Source organism: Scophthalmus maximus, chromosome 8 (assembly GCF_022379125.1).
Source record: "Scophthalmus maximus strain ysfricsl-2021 chromosome 8, ASM2237912v1, whole genome shotgun sequence".
Taxonomy (NCBI): Eukaryota; Metazoa; Chordata; class Actinopteri; order Pleuronectiformes; family Scophthalmidae; genus Scophthalmus; species Scophthalmus maximus.
Genome location: NC_061522.1, coordinates 10,722,501 through 10,737,066, shown reverse-complemented (window position 1 = coordinate 10,737,066; position 14,566 = coordinate 10,722,501). Strand labels below are relative to the sequence as shown.

Below are 14,566 nucleotides of genomic sequence, written 5' to 3'. Positions count from 1 at the left end.
GAAAACGTGAATTGGGCTTCCTTTTTATTTAAAATGTAAAATGTTGTCACTCTTTCACTTGAGTAATCCTGGCTCTGATAATGTAATTATTATGCTGAACAAAGCAGGCAGACTTGGACAATTGTGAGTCAATGGCTGGAGTTTATCGAGCCAAATGAACCCTTACGAAGTCCTGTCCTTACGAAAGCCACAGAATTTGCAGGAAATGCTGAGAGGCCATTTTGATATTTCAAAATCCTCATCTCAATATTTCTGAAGTGCGTGTGCATTTTATTTATTTGTTTGGACAGTGCTTACCATGTATCCTCCCGTAGGCTAGTGTTCCCAGCACAGTATGAAATAATCATTTGCTTCTTGACAGGAGCTCTAAAGCTCTGATTTAACTGGTAAATATATGGATGGTCTATTGTTTGTGCTGACTTAGGTATGTAACATGAGCCGCGCGTGCGTGCGTGCCGTCCAACACAACAGTGACTTAACCATTAACGTGAGCCATATTGCCTCCTCAGCTGCTTGCTCTGGACAGTCAGCCAACATCTTGTCAATGGTGCCAACATCTTGCACATAAAGGAGACGTGAACAAATTAACCAATAATAATATGCTAATACACCATCAACATGATCTAGTGACACACATTTAGTTGGTCTTTACGCCTCGCAAAAGCAATAGCACCACGATTGCGGAAGTGATAAGAGAACCTGCGTCACAGAGAGCTGCTTATCCAAGAAACCTGCTTTCCGAACATCAAAAGTGCTTCCTGCAATTTGAGGCATTTCCCATCAGCGCTCAGTCATTCTGTCTGCCCATACACCGTCTGATCACTTCTTACTGTTGGACTGTCTCCAACAACAGGCTCCACTGTGTGGAAGTTCGCCAATGAGATTGTAGCTTTTCTGCGGGTTCTTTTTCTTCTTTATTTCATGGTCAGCACATTCAGGTGGAGGGTTTAATGTTTTCCCAGTAACTTCACTATTTGGAGCTGCGGACAGGTCCTTCTGCCAATACACACACACACACACACACACACACACTCACTCACTCACTCACTCACTCACTCACTCACTCACTCACTCACTCACTCACTCACTCACTCACTCACTCACTCACACACACACTTACTTTCACATTATGTGAGCTCCTCCAGCCCTCTTACATTGAATTGGGAAAAAAAAACAGAAAAAGGGAAACAAAACTTTTCCAGGTCAGTGAATGTGCCTCTCTCGCTGTATATTTTATTGAGTGCTCGTGTTTTGCTCTACATATGTTTATGTATGCTCGTTGTGTCAGCATGTGTGGTGTATGGGCAGGGTGTGACAGTGGCTCATGAAATATTCACCTGCTCTTCTTCTACATTATGCAGTAATGTTCCTGCACGCAGAACTCGTTGCGGACAAACAAGCAGGGTTTGTCACTCCTGACCGCTGTCCCCGTCCTTTCCTTTTAAATTTAAGTGACACATAAACACTTTCGACTTCCACTTATGGCAGATGTTGTATCATTTCATCCTAAGAACTAATTTTACACCTCACCAACAGCTGTAGCTTAGACCTTCGGAATGGAAGACACATATGGACCTCAACTTGTATTGCACAAAATCCCCTTAAACCCTCCGTCATTTCCCAAATATAAACAATTAATGTGAAGCATCAGATAAGCTACAGAGATGTGGTCACACAGAAGCATCACGTACGACACAGTCGAGCAAACATTGGTCAATATAGCTTTTATTTCAGCAAATCATACATACACTGTAAAAAATGCATCTTTATCATAACCTTTAAACACTATCAGAGCTGTGATGACAGTGTGTGAGTGGTTGAGAGTGGCTACAGTGTCTGAGGTCATTAGAATGATTTGCATGTCATCACACTCAGGAGACAGCGCACTTAAAAACTGAAAGGTTTTCCACTTTCGTAAAGTGTTTTGAAATTCCAAGTTAAAAGGAATGAGGGGAGCAAAATTGTAATAATAATAACAATTATTATGATAATAATAATGATTATGTAAGGACTACTGGACAAGTAAATGGCACTTTTCAGCTCTTAACGTGGAATTTCAACAGGAATTTTTTCGATTCCAAGTGAAGCGAGACAGCAGATTAATAATTGAAAATATAGTACAGCAGAGTCCCAGGTCTGGTCACAGGACTTTATCAAGAATACACACATCTGGGATCAGTTTCAGTTTCCAACCCTGGCAGATATACACTTAAGTCTTTAGAGCAGTTCAGGTACAAATTAGGCCTTTGAAACAAAATAAAAGCAAAAAACACTGTTGAGATGATCATCTTTTTTTTTCCTTTTTTTAATATATATATCATATAAAGCTGTCTTAACCAAAGCTTCCTCTAGCCAGTGTACTAATATATAAAACATTTTCAAATCCAGCAGAAACTAAGTGTTTACTTAACTGCTAGTTATCTCTGTGCTTCTTTACATTCTAGCGATCCTATGTAACAACTCAAATTATCTGATATATGGCCTATGTAACACCGTAATAAGAGACCCCAAACACAAGCCATACCAAAAGCATCTGAGCTTAACAGTACAGCCACTCTTATGCGGTGTAATGACGAGCTTAAGTCAGTCCAGTAAGCATGCTTCTCCAACTATTACTGCCATCTGTCCATACCAGTACAAGGCACACCTTACCCCCCATCCTCTATCCCCTCCAGACACTGTCCACAGGTCTGCACGGCTGTGTGGTTTAATTTCTGTGCAAGAGATTTGTTCTGTTACCGTGTGCTCAAATTAAAACGAAGTCCAAGACTTCCGAGAGTCTAAGTCCAAGAATTGGAAAAAATAATAATAATAAAAAAAACCACCATGTCTTCTTCTGAAGGCTGATGAGGTTTTTTCTTTGAGTTCGCCGACATATTAAAGGTCCGTCAACGTTTTCATCGCCGAGATTTGCGGCTTTAAGCAGTTTATGACGATATATGTGTGGTTTCATCTGCACAGGCTCGAGGGAATTTTTCAACCTCCAGCTCCAGTTTGAGTTTAGCCTCTGGTGCTACAGACATCACACAGTATTAGACGTACTACGACAAATCTGTTTCATCCTCTGTTTTCATCCGGCGGTGGATTAGAAAAATAGATAACAATAATGTATTTCCCCCCTAACGCCACCGACCAAGCAGTAATTTATCTTTCCCTGTTGCTGATCCTTGTTGCTGATTTGACTTGATTTGTGCCTCAGTGAAAACAGCAAGCATGTCGGTTCTGATTGTTATCAAACTCACACTCTATTTTTTTTTTTTTTTTTTGCCTTATTTCTCCTAATGAAGCATGTCTAACTCTTATCTTGTTTTTCCACACAGTTACAGTCACAGTTACAAATCAAGATCAAAAGAAACCTTAAGAGTGCAATATTCTCTTATCTACATCGTCAACATCCCACCTATACGCAGGGACATTTGAAAAAGGAGTGAATGGGTGGGGTGGGGGGTGAAGGGATGAAGAAGAGAAATCTCTTTAACATTGCGCCTCAGGCATCAGCACACTCAGGCATTGGAGCGCTGCACAAAGACGGGGCACACTAGAGTACAAGGAGTGTCCAATGACGGGAGAGGTCTTTGCACCAAAGTGACCAAATCCAAAGCACTGGAGCGGTTTGTTGAATAGTCCTCGTCATATTCTGTGGTTGGTTGACACAAAGTGTACAAGTGCCATCAAACCAATCAAATTTATACTTAGACAGGAGAAGAACTCATAAGTGTTTTCCAGGAATATTCTTTTTTTTTTTTCCTTTTCTTTTTCTTTTTAACTTATAAACAAACAATACACAGAGAGAAGTCCATAGGCTGTTAGTACGATTAGGTATCTGCCCGGGGAGTCGCCTAGAAACGTGCAGTTTGACAAAAGAAAAGAAAAGAAGAAGAAACTAAATTGAAAAGTATTCTCTTTTTTTTTCTTTTGTTTAAAAAAAGAAATTATGACAGATATTCGTCATCGTCGTCGTCCTCATCTTCATCGTCCTCATCGTCCATCCCAGCCTGGTCGTTGCGGGCAAATGAATCTTCATCATCGTCGGTGAAGAGCGAGTCTCCACTGCCGAGGTCTCCAGAAGACTCCAAAATCACGCCTGGAGACGGAGATTGAAATCGAAATTTACAATCAAAGAAGTTTGATAGAGTTGGATGTTGTGACTAATAGCTACTTATTAATTCCTCCATTACACGTAAACTGCAACTGTAAACTGTTCTCTTACAGTACACAAACCGCACGAACTTGACTCTCTGCTCTCCTCAGGGTTTTGCCTACCACAGTCTGCAGGGCCATGGGTGCGTGAACCAGCCACCTCGTTGCCATAGCGATCCACGCACCAGCACTGTCCACTGCTGCTGTGACACTGGTGGGACCTGTAGTAACCTTCCTCATCACAGGACGGCAGATACTGACCTGCACAGGCAATCCGAAACCACACAGACACACACACAGTCAGGGTAAAACTCGTGTGTGTGTGTGTGTGTGTGTGTGTGTGTGTGTGTGTGTGTGTGTGTGTGTGTGTGTGTGTGTGTGTGTGTGTGTGTGTGTGTGTGTGTGTGTGTGTGTGTGTGTGTGTGTGTGTGTGTGTGTGTGTGTCTGTGTGTGTCTGTGTGTGTGTGTCTCACCAAGGAGCTTCCTCCCTGCTTGCTTTTTGTTGATAGTGGACAACTCTCCTTTACAAGGGGAATCTGAAACGAAGAGACGAGAGACTCTGCAGAAGTCTGCTGTTTTGGGAACGCCTCTGAACTTTGAACCTGTGTACTTTTTGCTCTCGTCATGGTGTTTGTCATCCTGCTTGTCTTTGCTTTTGCAAGTGCAGCGTCAGTGATTCATCAGTAAATTCTGTCTCTTAGGGACCAAAAAACTAATTACGAGCAAACTGTTATATGCTGTATATCACAAGATACAGGGACAGCAGAAGCGGCACTACATCTGTTTATTTCCTGTGCGTGAATGCATTTTTACGTGTTTTGTATTTGCACGTGCCCGCTTTCAGATTCCGTACCTGTGTACCTCTGGAAGCACGTGCACCACTCGGAGCTGGTTACGACTTTGTCTGCATGTTTATCGCAGGATTTGAAGAACGCATCGGAGCACGGCTCGTTCCTGTCCAGGTAAAGGCTCTTGATCTCTGACTGGTCCAGCTGCAGGTCGAAGTTTGTGTCCAAGCGGGAGAACATCCAGCCCAGAGGGTCCTTGCAAATAGGCGAGGCCCCGGCCTCAAACTCTGCAGACAGACAAGAGGGCAAATGTGGTGAGGTGTTAAGGTGATGTTGGATGAAATGTGCATTTACTTGTTGTTTTTTTTACTATGCTCAATGACCCGTGACTCACTGTTCTTCTCTGGCTTCTGGATCTTGACTCTCTTGTGGTTGCCGTTGTCATGCAGAACTCTGAACCAGTCCCTCAGTCGACTCACCACCTCCTTTAGGTCCGACTCACTGCACACTGAGGAATAACAAAAATAAATGATAGACTGACGCTTTCTCATCCCTCTCCTCCCCGACAGAGACGAGAGCTCAGATTCAGCTACAGCACAGTGCGTCACGAAAGCCCCGAAACTTCAGCGGGGCAGAAGTGGTTTAGCCTGTGGGGAAGACTCTTTAACCAGCAAGAATGTCCTGTTCATTTTTGCAAAACTTGCATTGTGCGCTCGTCTGTGCAGAAGTGTGTACCTTTCTTCTCCGCAGAGCTGGGTTCAGGCTGAGAGGGGCAAGGACACATGCCAGGGCACTTCACAGCGATCTTCTTTCCTGTGATGCATGCCTGGTAGTCTAGCTTACACTGAGCAAGAGCGACAGGGACAGAAGTGGGGGGGGGGGGGGGGGGAACGAGGATGCGTGTCAAACAAGAGGAAATGAAAATGTGTCTCGTGTGCTCAGACGTTTCTATTACGGGTGAGAGACGGTGGGATTGTGTGTGCGTCGGTGTGAGGGCACCTTGGAGGAGTAGGTGTGGCCGTCGGTTCCACAGACGGGAATAGGATGAACCACTGGGCAGGGTTTGCACTTTGACCCTGGACTCTGGTACAAGTTGGCATCTTTAAAACTAGAGAGATTCAAAAAAAACACGCGCATTAAACATCACATGACATATCATTTGAATCCTTCATCACAATACACTGTTTATTCTCCCGGCTTCATTGAAAACTCGTGTTTTTCTGAGCGTCTCGTATCTGTGATTCATCGTCATGTCCTTACATCATATTTCAGAAATGAGACAGGGATTTGGGATTTATGTGTGATTTACTTTCTGATTTGTTTGCAGTGTGTAGTCATAATTGTGTCGTCGCCAAAGAATGAGAAATGAGGTCAGTGTGGCGTTACTGTCCTCTGTGCAGTCTGCAGCATCCCAGACAGAAACACACACACTCACAGACACACAATACCCATTCATATCACTTGGCAGTACTTTGTGTCCGTTGTAAGGCATTGCCAGTGCTGGGGTAATTGGACTAACAGTAATGTCACACAGCAGTCACAAGAGAGCCGGGCAACCGGTAGACCAGCTGCAAAAAGAATAGCCCCCCCCCCCAATCCGTCTGGTGTTGTTGCTTATTATGCTACGTGAATAGCAGGAAAAAAAAGAGGAAGGAGAAAAGAGAATTGAAAGAGATGGAAAGTAATAAAGTGATTTGATTTCCCCTAATCCAATCATTCGAGTTTCATTTGAGGCTTTGACACAGAACCTTCTGAATGGAAATGAGAGGGACGGCTCTGACACAGGCCTGTTTAAAAGAGCGCGCGCGTGTGTGTGCGTGCGCGTCAGTGATCGTGTTCTTACCTAACTCTCCTCTGGCTGACACAAGTGGCAGTCTTATAATCCTCAGCCACACACACCTTGTGACGACTGCATTTGATTTTCAGACAGGGGTCCTTTGCTGGATCAAGGCCTAAAAACACAAAGCATCCATATTGTGTGTACATTGTACATACATGGTGTGTATGTGTACTGTGCATGTGTGCATGAGCGAAACACAGCCTGGCCATTTGAGCTTCCTAGAAACGCTAAGCCCACGATCATGAACACAGAGAAAATGTTCCTAGGTTACATAGATCAATGATCCCTTGTCAGACCGCGCACTTCCTTCCATCTTTACAGATACGAGCTTTGTGGATAGGTGTTGAGAGATTTGTGTGCGTCTGTGTCTTACTCCTCGCCACAGTCGTTTACCGTATACTGGCAATGCCTCTCTCACGTCGAACTCAAAGCCATAATACTGCTAAGTATCCTTACAGCTAAAAACAGATGGAACTGGTGACAGAGGCGTCTTCTGACTTTACATCAGCCTACGCTTAGTGTCAGTCTCATGCGTGCTCTTGCTGGGATCCTCAGACTGATCTGGTATCAGATCCCACAGCCGAGAGCCATACGTGGCTTTTAAGTTAAGAGCTGAATTTAGATCTGAATCTGAGGCACAGGATGTGATCTTTGTTGTCAAGAGACCAGCTGGCTGTTTCAGACCCCACGCCAGCACTTCAGAGTGGCACCTACGAGCTCGATCTGAGACCATCGGCTGATCCCAGAACAGTCTGTGAACGACCTCTGCTCTAAAGAACCTTACTGTAATCCCTGAGCAGCTTTGGTAGATTATCCTGCCTCCATCCTCCAACGCACTATCTAATGCTATTGTTTCCCTGACACGTGTGTGTGTGTGTGTGTGTGTGTGTGTGTGTGTGTGTGTGTGTGTGTGTGTGTGTGTGTGTGTGTGTGTGTGTGTGTGTGTGTGTGTGTGTGTGTGTGTGTGTGTGTGTGTGTGTGTGTGTGTGTGTGTGTGTGTGTGTGTGTGTGTGTGTGTGTGTGTGTGTGTGTGTGTGTGTGTGTGTGTGTGTGTGTGTGTGTGTGTGTGTGTGTGTGCGCGCGCGCGCGTGTGTTTGAGGATGATGAGTGAGAGTGAATAGGTTCATGTCCCGGTGTGTGTCTGGAAGTGTATGAGCTTATCACCGTCTGCAATACAATGGGAAATGACGATGATTGAAGAATAGAGAATGATCTTTACAATAGATGTTAGCTACATAGATTAAAGGGGCCGTAGGCATTGTGTAAAAGTCTGCGAATATTTCCTCACAGTACGCTAGCTAAATTATTGAGCCCTGGCTCTGTAAATTGAAAACAAAAAAAACCTTGCTGATCACAACACTGCGTGTGCAGTTTGTGAACATCAGTCCCCGACACCTTAAGAGGCGTGCGGGCGAATGATGCTACAACTCATCATCATCAACAACAAGAAAGACAGAGAAAAGACACTTTCTTCAAAGTCACTTACTGCCCCTTTAACCGGTTGGTGTAGTAAAAAGAATTTGTGATACCGAGATGTCTGAATGTGAAATGTTTTTCCAATAATTCACACCATAGTGGCAATAGGTGTGGCTCGCGTTTAACTTTGTACAGCTGCTTATGCAGCTCTAATCGATTCCTACCTAATCTAATGTAGATATTATCCAATAATCCTGACCACCATCACCCAAACCCTATCAGTGCATATTCTGAAGTAGATACATATGCAGATTCAAAAGAACCATTCCAGCTCTCCCACTCCCCCTCACCTTGATCAAAGGCCTTGGATGGCGTCCATGTCCCAGGCTCCTGAAACAGGGTTAACAGATATGTGAAATCACGAACAACAGCAAAACACATGACATCAAGAGAAATTGATTGCCGGGTAGAAAACGGTGAAGCAGTCACACAAACCTCGACTTCCTTTAGGAGAAAGCATTGCAGAGACAGAGAATAAAAAAAATTATTTTCATTAGATTTTCTTTGCACTATGCATGAATGAAATAAACCAATGGAAGTCTATGGGGAAACACACACAAACACACAGCGTGAATTACAAACACATGGGGCGTGCATATAGAAGATAATGTTGATGCATTGATAACAATTCTCTGCTGTCGGGCAATAAAGGGCCCGTGTGTCTTTATGTGTGAGTGTACTGTATATGTGTGCACGTACTGCTTATCCCAAATGACAGTGTGCTTATATACCACACATGGCATATGATTTTTAAGGATCGTTTTTGGTATTCTTTTCAGGTTTAAGTTATCAAAAAATGCAATTTCAAGTGGATTTCAATTACTGGCATGGACAGGCTTTTAAAGAAGAAATGAATGTGTTTAGTGATTTACAGATAAGTGAAAGGATAAGGGTTTTAGTGTAAAGTAAAGTAGGGTCTAATGTCAGGCTTGTGTTTGACTAAAACCTTTTAGATTTAAAATTATGATCAGCCAGTAAAACCAGACTTTGTGGACCCTGTGAATTCACTGTAAGATACATCTGATTCACTCTTTTCTTCATCAACATGAAAACATAACTCAAGTCATGAAAAGCTTAATGACCTTTTGACAGTGAGAATAAGAATCACAATGTAAGGTTCACAACAGGCTGTTACTGACTGGACCTTCAACACAGAGTGGAATAAGAAACACGTTTAATCAGGAATGTTATTTGCTGTAAAATATGGCCCATGGTTTTCCCACATTGGTTTGAAAGTGAACTGTTCTTTTGTCCTTAGCTTGGAGCTTTGTCAACTGATCTTTGTAACCATAGTCTAAAGAATTCACTTTAGAAGTAAATGGCAAAACAAAGTTACCCCAAATCAAAAAACACCTTCCTGGAAACAACAAAAAATGGAATTCTTAATTGCCACCAAAATGGTCGACAGTACAATAACTTTGCCTAAAAATTAAAGTCGATTTTATATTCAATTACTTTTTTCATTATTTGCTACATTACATCCATTTTTTATTATTAGTACATTACTGCTTGAAACTGCACATGTACTGTAGGGCTATTGACACCTGGTGATTTATTTTAAGTCAGAGGAAAAAATAATCTATGTCTCCCTCTCTAAGTCCCCCCCCTCTCTCTCTCGCTGTGTGTGTGTGTGTGTGTGTGTGTGTGTGTGTGTGTGTGTGTGTGTGTGTGTGTGTGTGTGTGTGTGTGTGTGTGTGTGTGTGTGTGTGTGTGTGTGTGTGTGTGTGTGTGTGTGTGTGTGTGTGTGTGTGTGTGTGTGTGTGTGTGTGCGTGCGCGCGCGCGTGCGTGCGTGCGTGCGTGCGCATGCGTGCGCATGCGTGTTGACTCATTCAGTTCTATGTGCCAGAACAAATAGGAAGGGAGGGAGATACAGGACGAAAAATAAAATAAATCTCATAAGCATAAATCCCACAGTGTTTCTGCACAGATATGTGTTTTATCAAAGCTCTATATTGCAGATTTGCACATCTGGATGTTGTGCAAATCTCCACAAACACGATGTGTCAAATTCAAATAAAAAGTGAAATTCAGAATCAGAACTGTCATCTCAAGACTATTGCGTGAGATCTTGATATTGGAGAAAACATTGCTTTGTTTTTGCAATCTAAAGTGTTAGAATTGGTTCAGTGCCTGTTGAAATGTGGCTGTGTAGGTTAGTTATCTTCCTGTATTGCTTCGCTGCACTTTTGAAAAGTTGACTTTAAAAAAAAAAAGAGGTCAATTTTTATTCAGGAAGCTGAAGTGCATTTACACCCTGAACCTGTCTGCACCGCTTGTTTTTGAGATGCAGATACATTATAGTATGTTTCCTGTTGTGTCACTCGCTGAGTCAACAGTCACAATGGCAGTCGGCATTTCCTGACATTGAAACACGTTTGTTTTCTTTTTTTGCAAAACTGTAGCTTGACTCATATTTGGTTTTAGTCTATCGGTACAAATCGAAACCTAATGATTTCTATTCAATGCAACAATACAATTAACAACTTGTTACAACCCTATCAATACACACGCTGCCTCATTAGGAAGTTTGTGAAATTATCTTTTCCCTAAAACCCTCCACACAAATCTGCAGGTCTTAATGTGGAGCTTTACATAACTATGAGTCTTTATATGTGCAATTAAAGCTCAAATAGGACAATCACTTTTTTTTATGTTAAAACTGATTGCACAGTGTAATGGCGCTAGAAAAACCATGTTATTCTCTTGGCCGCCGGGACGCAGTTTTGCCCCAAAAAGATTATGACTTCATTTATGGCACAGAGTAACTGGATCACCCATTGTGCAACCAAAACAAGGCAGAGAATAATGTTCTCCCGGTGTCTATCCACAGTGATGGAAATGACAAACGGTGGAACGGAGAAAAAGAATCCCGTCGACGGAGGAACAAAAGCAGGCGAAGAAGGACAGTGATAGAGATAAAACAGAAGAGAACCTTGGACGGGAATTCACTCCGTGGAGAGAGCTCCGGGACTTGAGAGGCTCCAAAGACGAAATGCATTTTGCCTTCTTCCTACTTGATCGGTGAGTAACTAAAGCGACCTACTTATTAATACTACCAGACTGGCGATTATTTGTTCAAATTGGGATTTTTACGGTTGTTTTCTACTTTGGACAGTAGCCAGGCTGCTGGCATTGAGTTATCCATGATGCTAACGCGGCCGCCAGTTAACGCCAGGAGCCAGAAAACTCAGAAGGAGCTTTAGTGTACATACTTCTTTTTTTATCCTCCGTTATCTCCAAAGTGGTGTTGACAACTTCCTCAGGAGCTGCTCTGAGGAAAAGTACCTGCGTCCTCTCCGGCGCCTTTTTGCTACAGCAGCGCCTTCATGACAGTGACCAAACATTAATACCACCTGCAACCGCTGGGGGGCGGCGGGCACGGACGGAAGTTCTCTGTTGCCCTTTTGACATCCCATCGTGCCCTGGGGCATGTATAAAAATGCTGAGCAGGCCCAGTTGTATTCTGACTAGGCACGATATCTCAGTGACTTTGACAGGGGGGTCATTGCTGGGGCACAGATGTCAGGAGCTTCAGTCACTAAGACTGTTCAACTGACCAGTGTTTTTTTTTTTTTTAACAGGAAGTGTGACTTCAAGTGACCTCTGCATTTATATCAATGGGACACGATCAAACGGGATCAGCAAGAAAAGTCTGTTGACAATGACGTAAAGACATAGTAGGGTTGCAGTGCACAAACCCCTCATTGCAAAGATGAATAATAATAATAAATTTCATTTATAGAGCACGTTTCATTGCTAAAAGCAATCTCAAAGTGCTGCAGAGTAGTACACAGTTTATTGGTACAAAAACCCCTGGCGCGGCCCTCCAGAGATATGAAAGAAGTGATATGGTCAGATGACTCATCCTTCACATTCTCAACAAGTGGGTGAGTGCATGTTTGAGAACAGAACAGGCCTGAATCCTTGACCTCTACAGTGAGGGGATCGGCTGTGGGGGGCGTTTTACTGTCATGGTTCGGGTCAACTTGTCTCTTTAGAGGGAATCAGCACAAAGCTGTTCTGGGTGATCACCTTTGTCCTTTAAACGAAACATTTCTCTCCTGATGGGAGGGGTCCCTTCCTGGATAAGAGGGGGCACAAGGGGTCACCGAATGGTCTGATGAGTGTGAGAACGATGTGTAATCATATGCTGTGGCCTTCGTAGTCGCCCGATCTCAACCCAATTCATTTAATTATAGCCTGACGCGATAGACAGCGCTCTCCACCACCCCCGTAAAACACCAAATGAGAGAATATCTTTTGGAAGTATTGGTATTCATCCCTTTGGTAGAATTCAGAGACTTGGAGAATCATTGAAGCTGGCAGCTTGTAGTGACCCGACACCCTACTGAGATGCTCTATGTTAGTTTTTCCTCACATTTTTCACATTTCTCAAACGCAGAATACTACAGCGTTTACTACGAGAGCCTAGTTATTTCTTTAAAAAGAAGCAGAACTGTAAATCTCGGGAAGTCTCTCTCTATCTCTCCCCCTTGAGCTCTGTAAGGCGAAAAGGGTCAACTCTTGCTTTTCGCCGATCTAATTAATTTCTCCATCTTGTCCTTCATTGATCGCCCTTTTCCGACCCTCTGTACCTTCAGTACCGACTCTTTGTTACTCATTGTATCCCTTTTTTCCCCCCGCTATCTCCCACTTAAATAAAGGCAAACGCCAGAATAAGAGAACATTCAACATTGGTTCTGTCAGATTCAGAATGATGCACATCAAATACTACAACATTCAAGTATTTTGAACCTTACGGAAGATAAAGCTAAATAGAGAAGTACGTCAGAGTTTAGTTCAGGATGGTTCCCTTCTAGCACTGCAGACTGTGGAATAATGGGACCACTGCATTAATGGGGCCAGGCCCTTTAGACCAGTCAAAGACAACAAAAGTACTTGCGGCCTGATTCTTTATTGGACTCAACACACACACACACACACACACACGCATATACACAGTGTAATACAAACAAACAAACAAACAAACTGAATCTGTCGGCGCTACAAAACATCAAATAACTGGATGTGCACTTCGCTGCACATGCAGCCAGCGAGCCACTTTCCCCAAAGCAAGGAAAAACCTCAAATTCAACAATAGGTCTAATGGCCTCCTGAGTGCCCACTAAAAATAGCAACTTTTCAATTTATCTCTCCATCTCTTTCGGCCTCTATCCCACTCCCTCCGTCACAGCTATGACAGACTTCTCCCCTCATGTGCACAAATACACAAACACGAACTGTGCATGCATTCAGCCCTCTGTCGGCTCACATCCTAAATAGCCACTGTGCGTATTGTTTTTGTTGTTTCGACTGCATGGCCAAAGAAACAAGGCCCTGGTGAAATCCCTATTCTTGACAACCACTTTTCTCACCTGTACTTCTTCGATTTTCACAGATCTGACTCTATCCATCCAAATTGTGTCCTAGTGACTCCCTTCCCTTTTCCTGGCTCCTTGCTGCCTCCCCACTACCGTCTGACATAAGACGTATTTGCATATTTTCACTGTACAGGCTCTGCTTGTCTTGCTCAAGCTTGTCACATGCATGCATGCACAAACACACACAAATCCACACTGAGGTGGTTTGAAGTGGAAAAGGCCTGAAGCTCTCTCTACCTTGCCTACATCATTCACCCTCCACAACACAAACAGCACATGACAGACGTGCACGGTAAAACACACACAAAGGGAGAGGGGAGGAGAGGATGAAAAGGTGCAATCTGCTCTAATGAGGCCGAGCTTAACAAGCAGTTAATCTGCCCATATACCATACAATTAAGCATCAGGCCCGTCATTGCACATCGTCACACACCATCCCACATCATTCAGTGTGTTTCTCCTTCCATCGTAGCCTCCTCCGAGACTTATCTCTTCACTTCTGTGCCAGTGCTGTAAGCGAGCCAAGGTCCGGCAAGCAGAGCAGAATGTCTTAAAAAACTGAGATGGCTCCGGATGGCACCAGCGCAGCAAAGACCGCCCCGGGCCCCTCCAGCAATCCTCACAGAACTTACAGCGCATCAGTGGCCAAGATCCTATCTAGTGCACTTAGCAGGAGACCCACTTATGGCTCTTGCTGAAAGATGAAAGCGACAGTAGCCCACATGCCTGGAATGTTACATTAAAATCGCACAATCGCAAAATTAGGTTTGGCGTAAAATACTGCGTTCTATCTACTGGAGACTTTAGTAGCGTGCACACATCCCACTCAAAAGCAATTAACTGTTAACAGGAAACTTGTAGCATATTCTACATTAAAATAATATTTAAAATGTAATTGTTATCCTTTGTAAATATGGGTATGATGTTTAAATTTTAGGTA

General features: G+C 43.3%; 1 protein-coding gene across 5 annotated transcripts in view; it reads right to left on the bottom strand.

Annotated features, from left to right (window-relative positions):
- Window positions 1-1,709: 1,709 nt before the first annotated feature.
- Window positions 1,710-14,566, bottom strand: part of spock3 (SPARC (osteonectin), cwcv and kazal like domains proteoglycan 3) — a 15,583-nt gene continuing 2,726 nt past the window's right edge. Inside the window, exons 3-12 of one of the 5 annotated variants that reach the window (XM_035637114.2) lie at window positions 8,680-8,688; window positions 8,535-8,574; window positions 6,772-6,880; window positions 5,928-6,036; window positions 5,664-5,772; window positions 5,323-5,436; window positions 4,994-5,215; window positions 4,614-4,676; window positions 4,231-4,401; window positions 1,710-4,084 (exon numbers count right to left, since the gene is read on the bottom strand). In XM_035637114.2, coding sequence (XP_035493007.1) covers window positions 3,933-4,084; window positions 4,231-4,401; window positions 4,614-4,676; window positions 4,994-5,215; window positions 5,323-5,436; window positions 5,664-5,772; window positions 5,928-6,036; window positions 6,772-6,880; window positions 8,535-8,574; window positions 8,680-8,688 — 1,098 coding nt within the window. In that variant the 3' untranslated portion in view covers window positions 1,710-3,932. Of the gene's footprint in view, window positions 4,085-4,210; window positions 4,402-4,613; window positions 4,677-4,993; window positions 5,216-5,322; window positions 5,437-5,663; window positions 5,773-5,927; window positions 6,037-6,771; window positions 6,881-8,534; window positions 8,575-8,679; window positions 8,689-14,566 lie in introns of all 5 variants that reach the window. The other 4 variants (XM_035637116.2, XM_035637118.2, XM_035637115.2 and 1 more) reach the window with 4 other exon arrangements.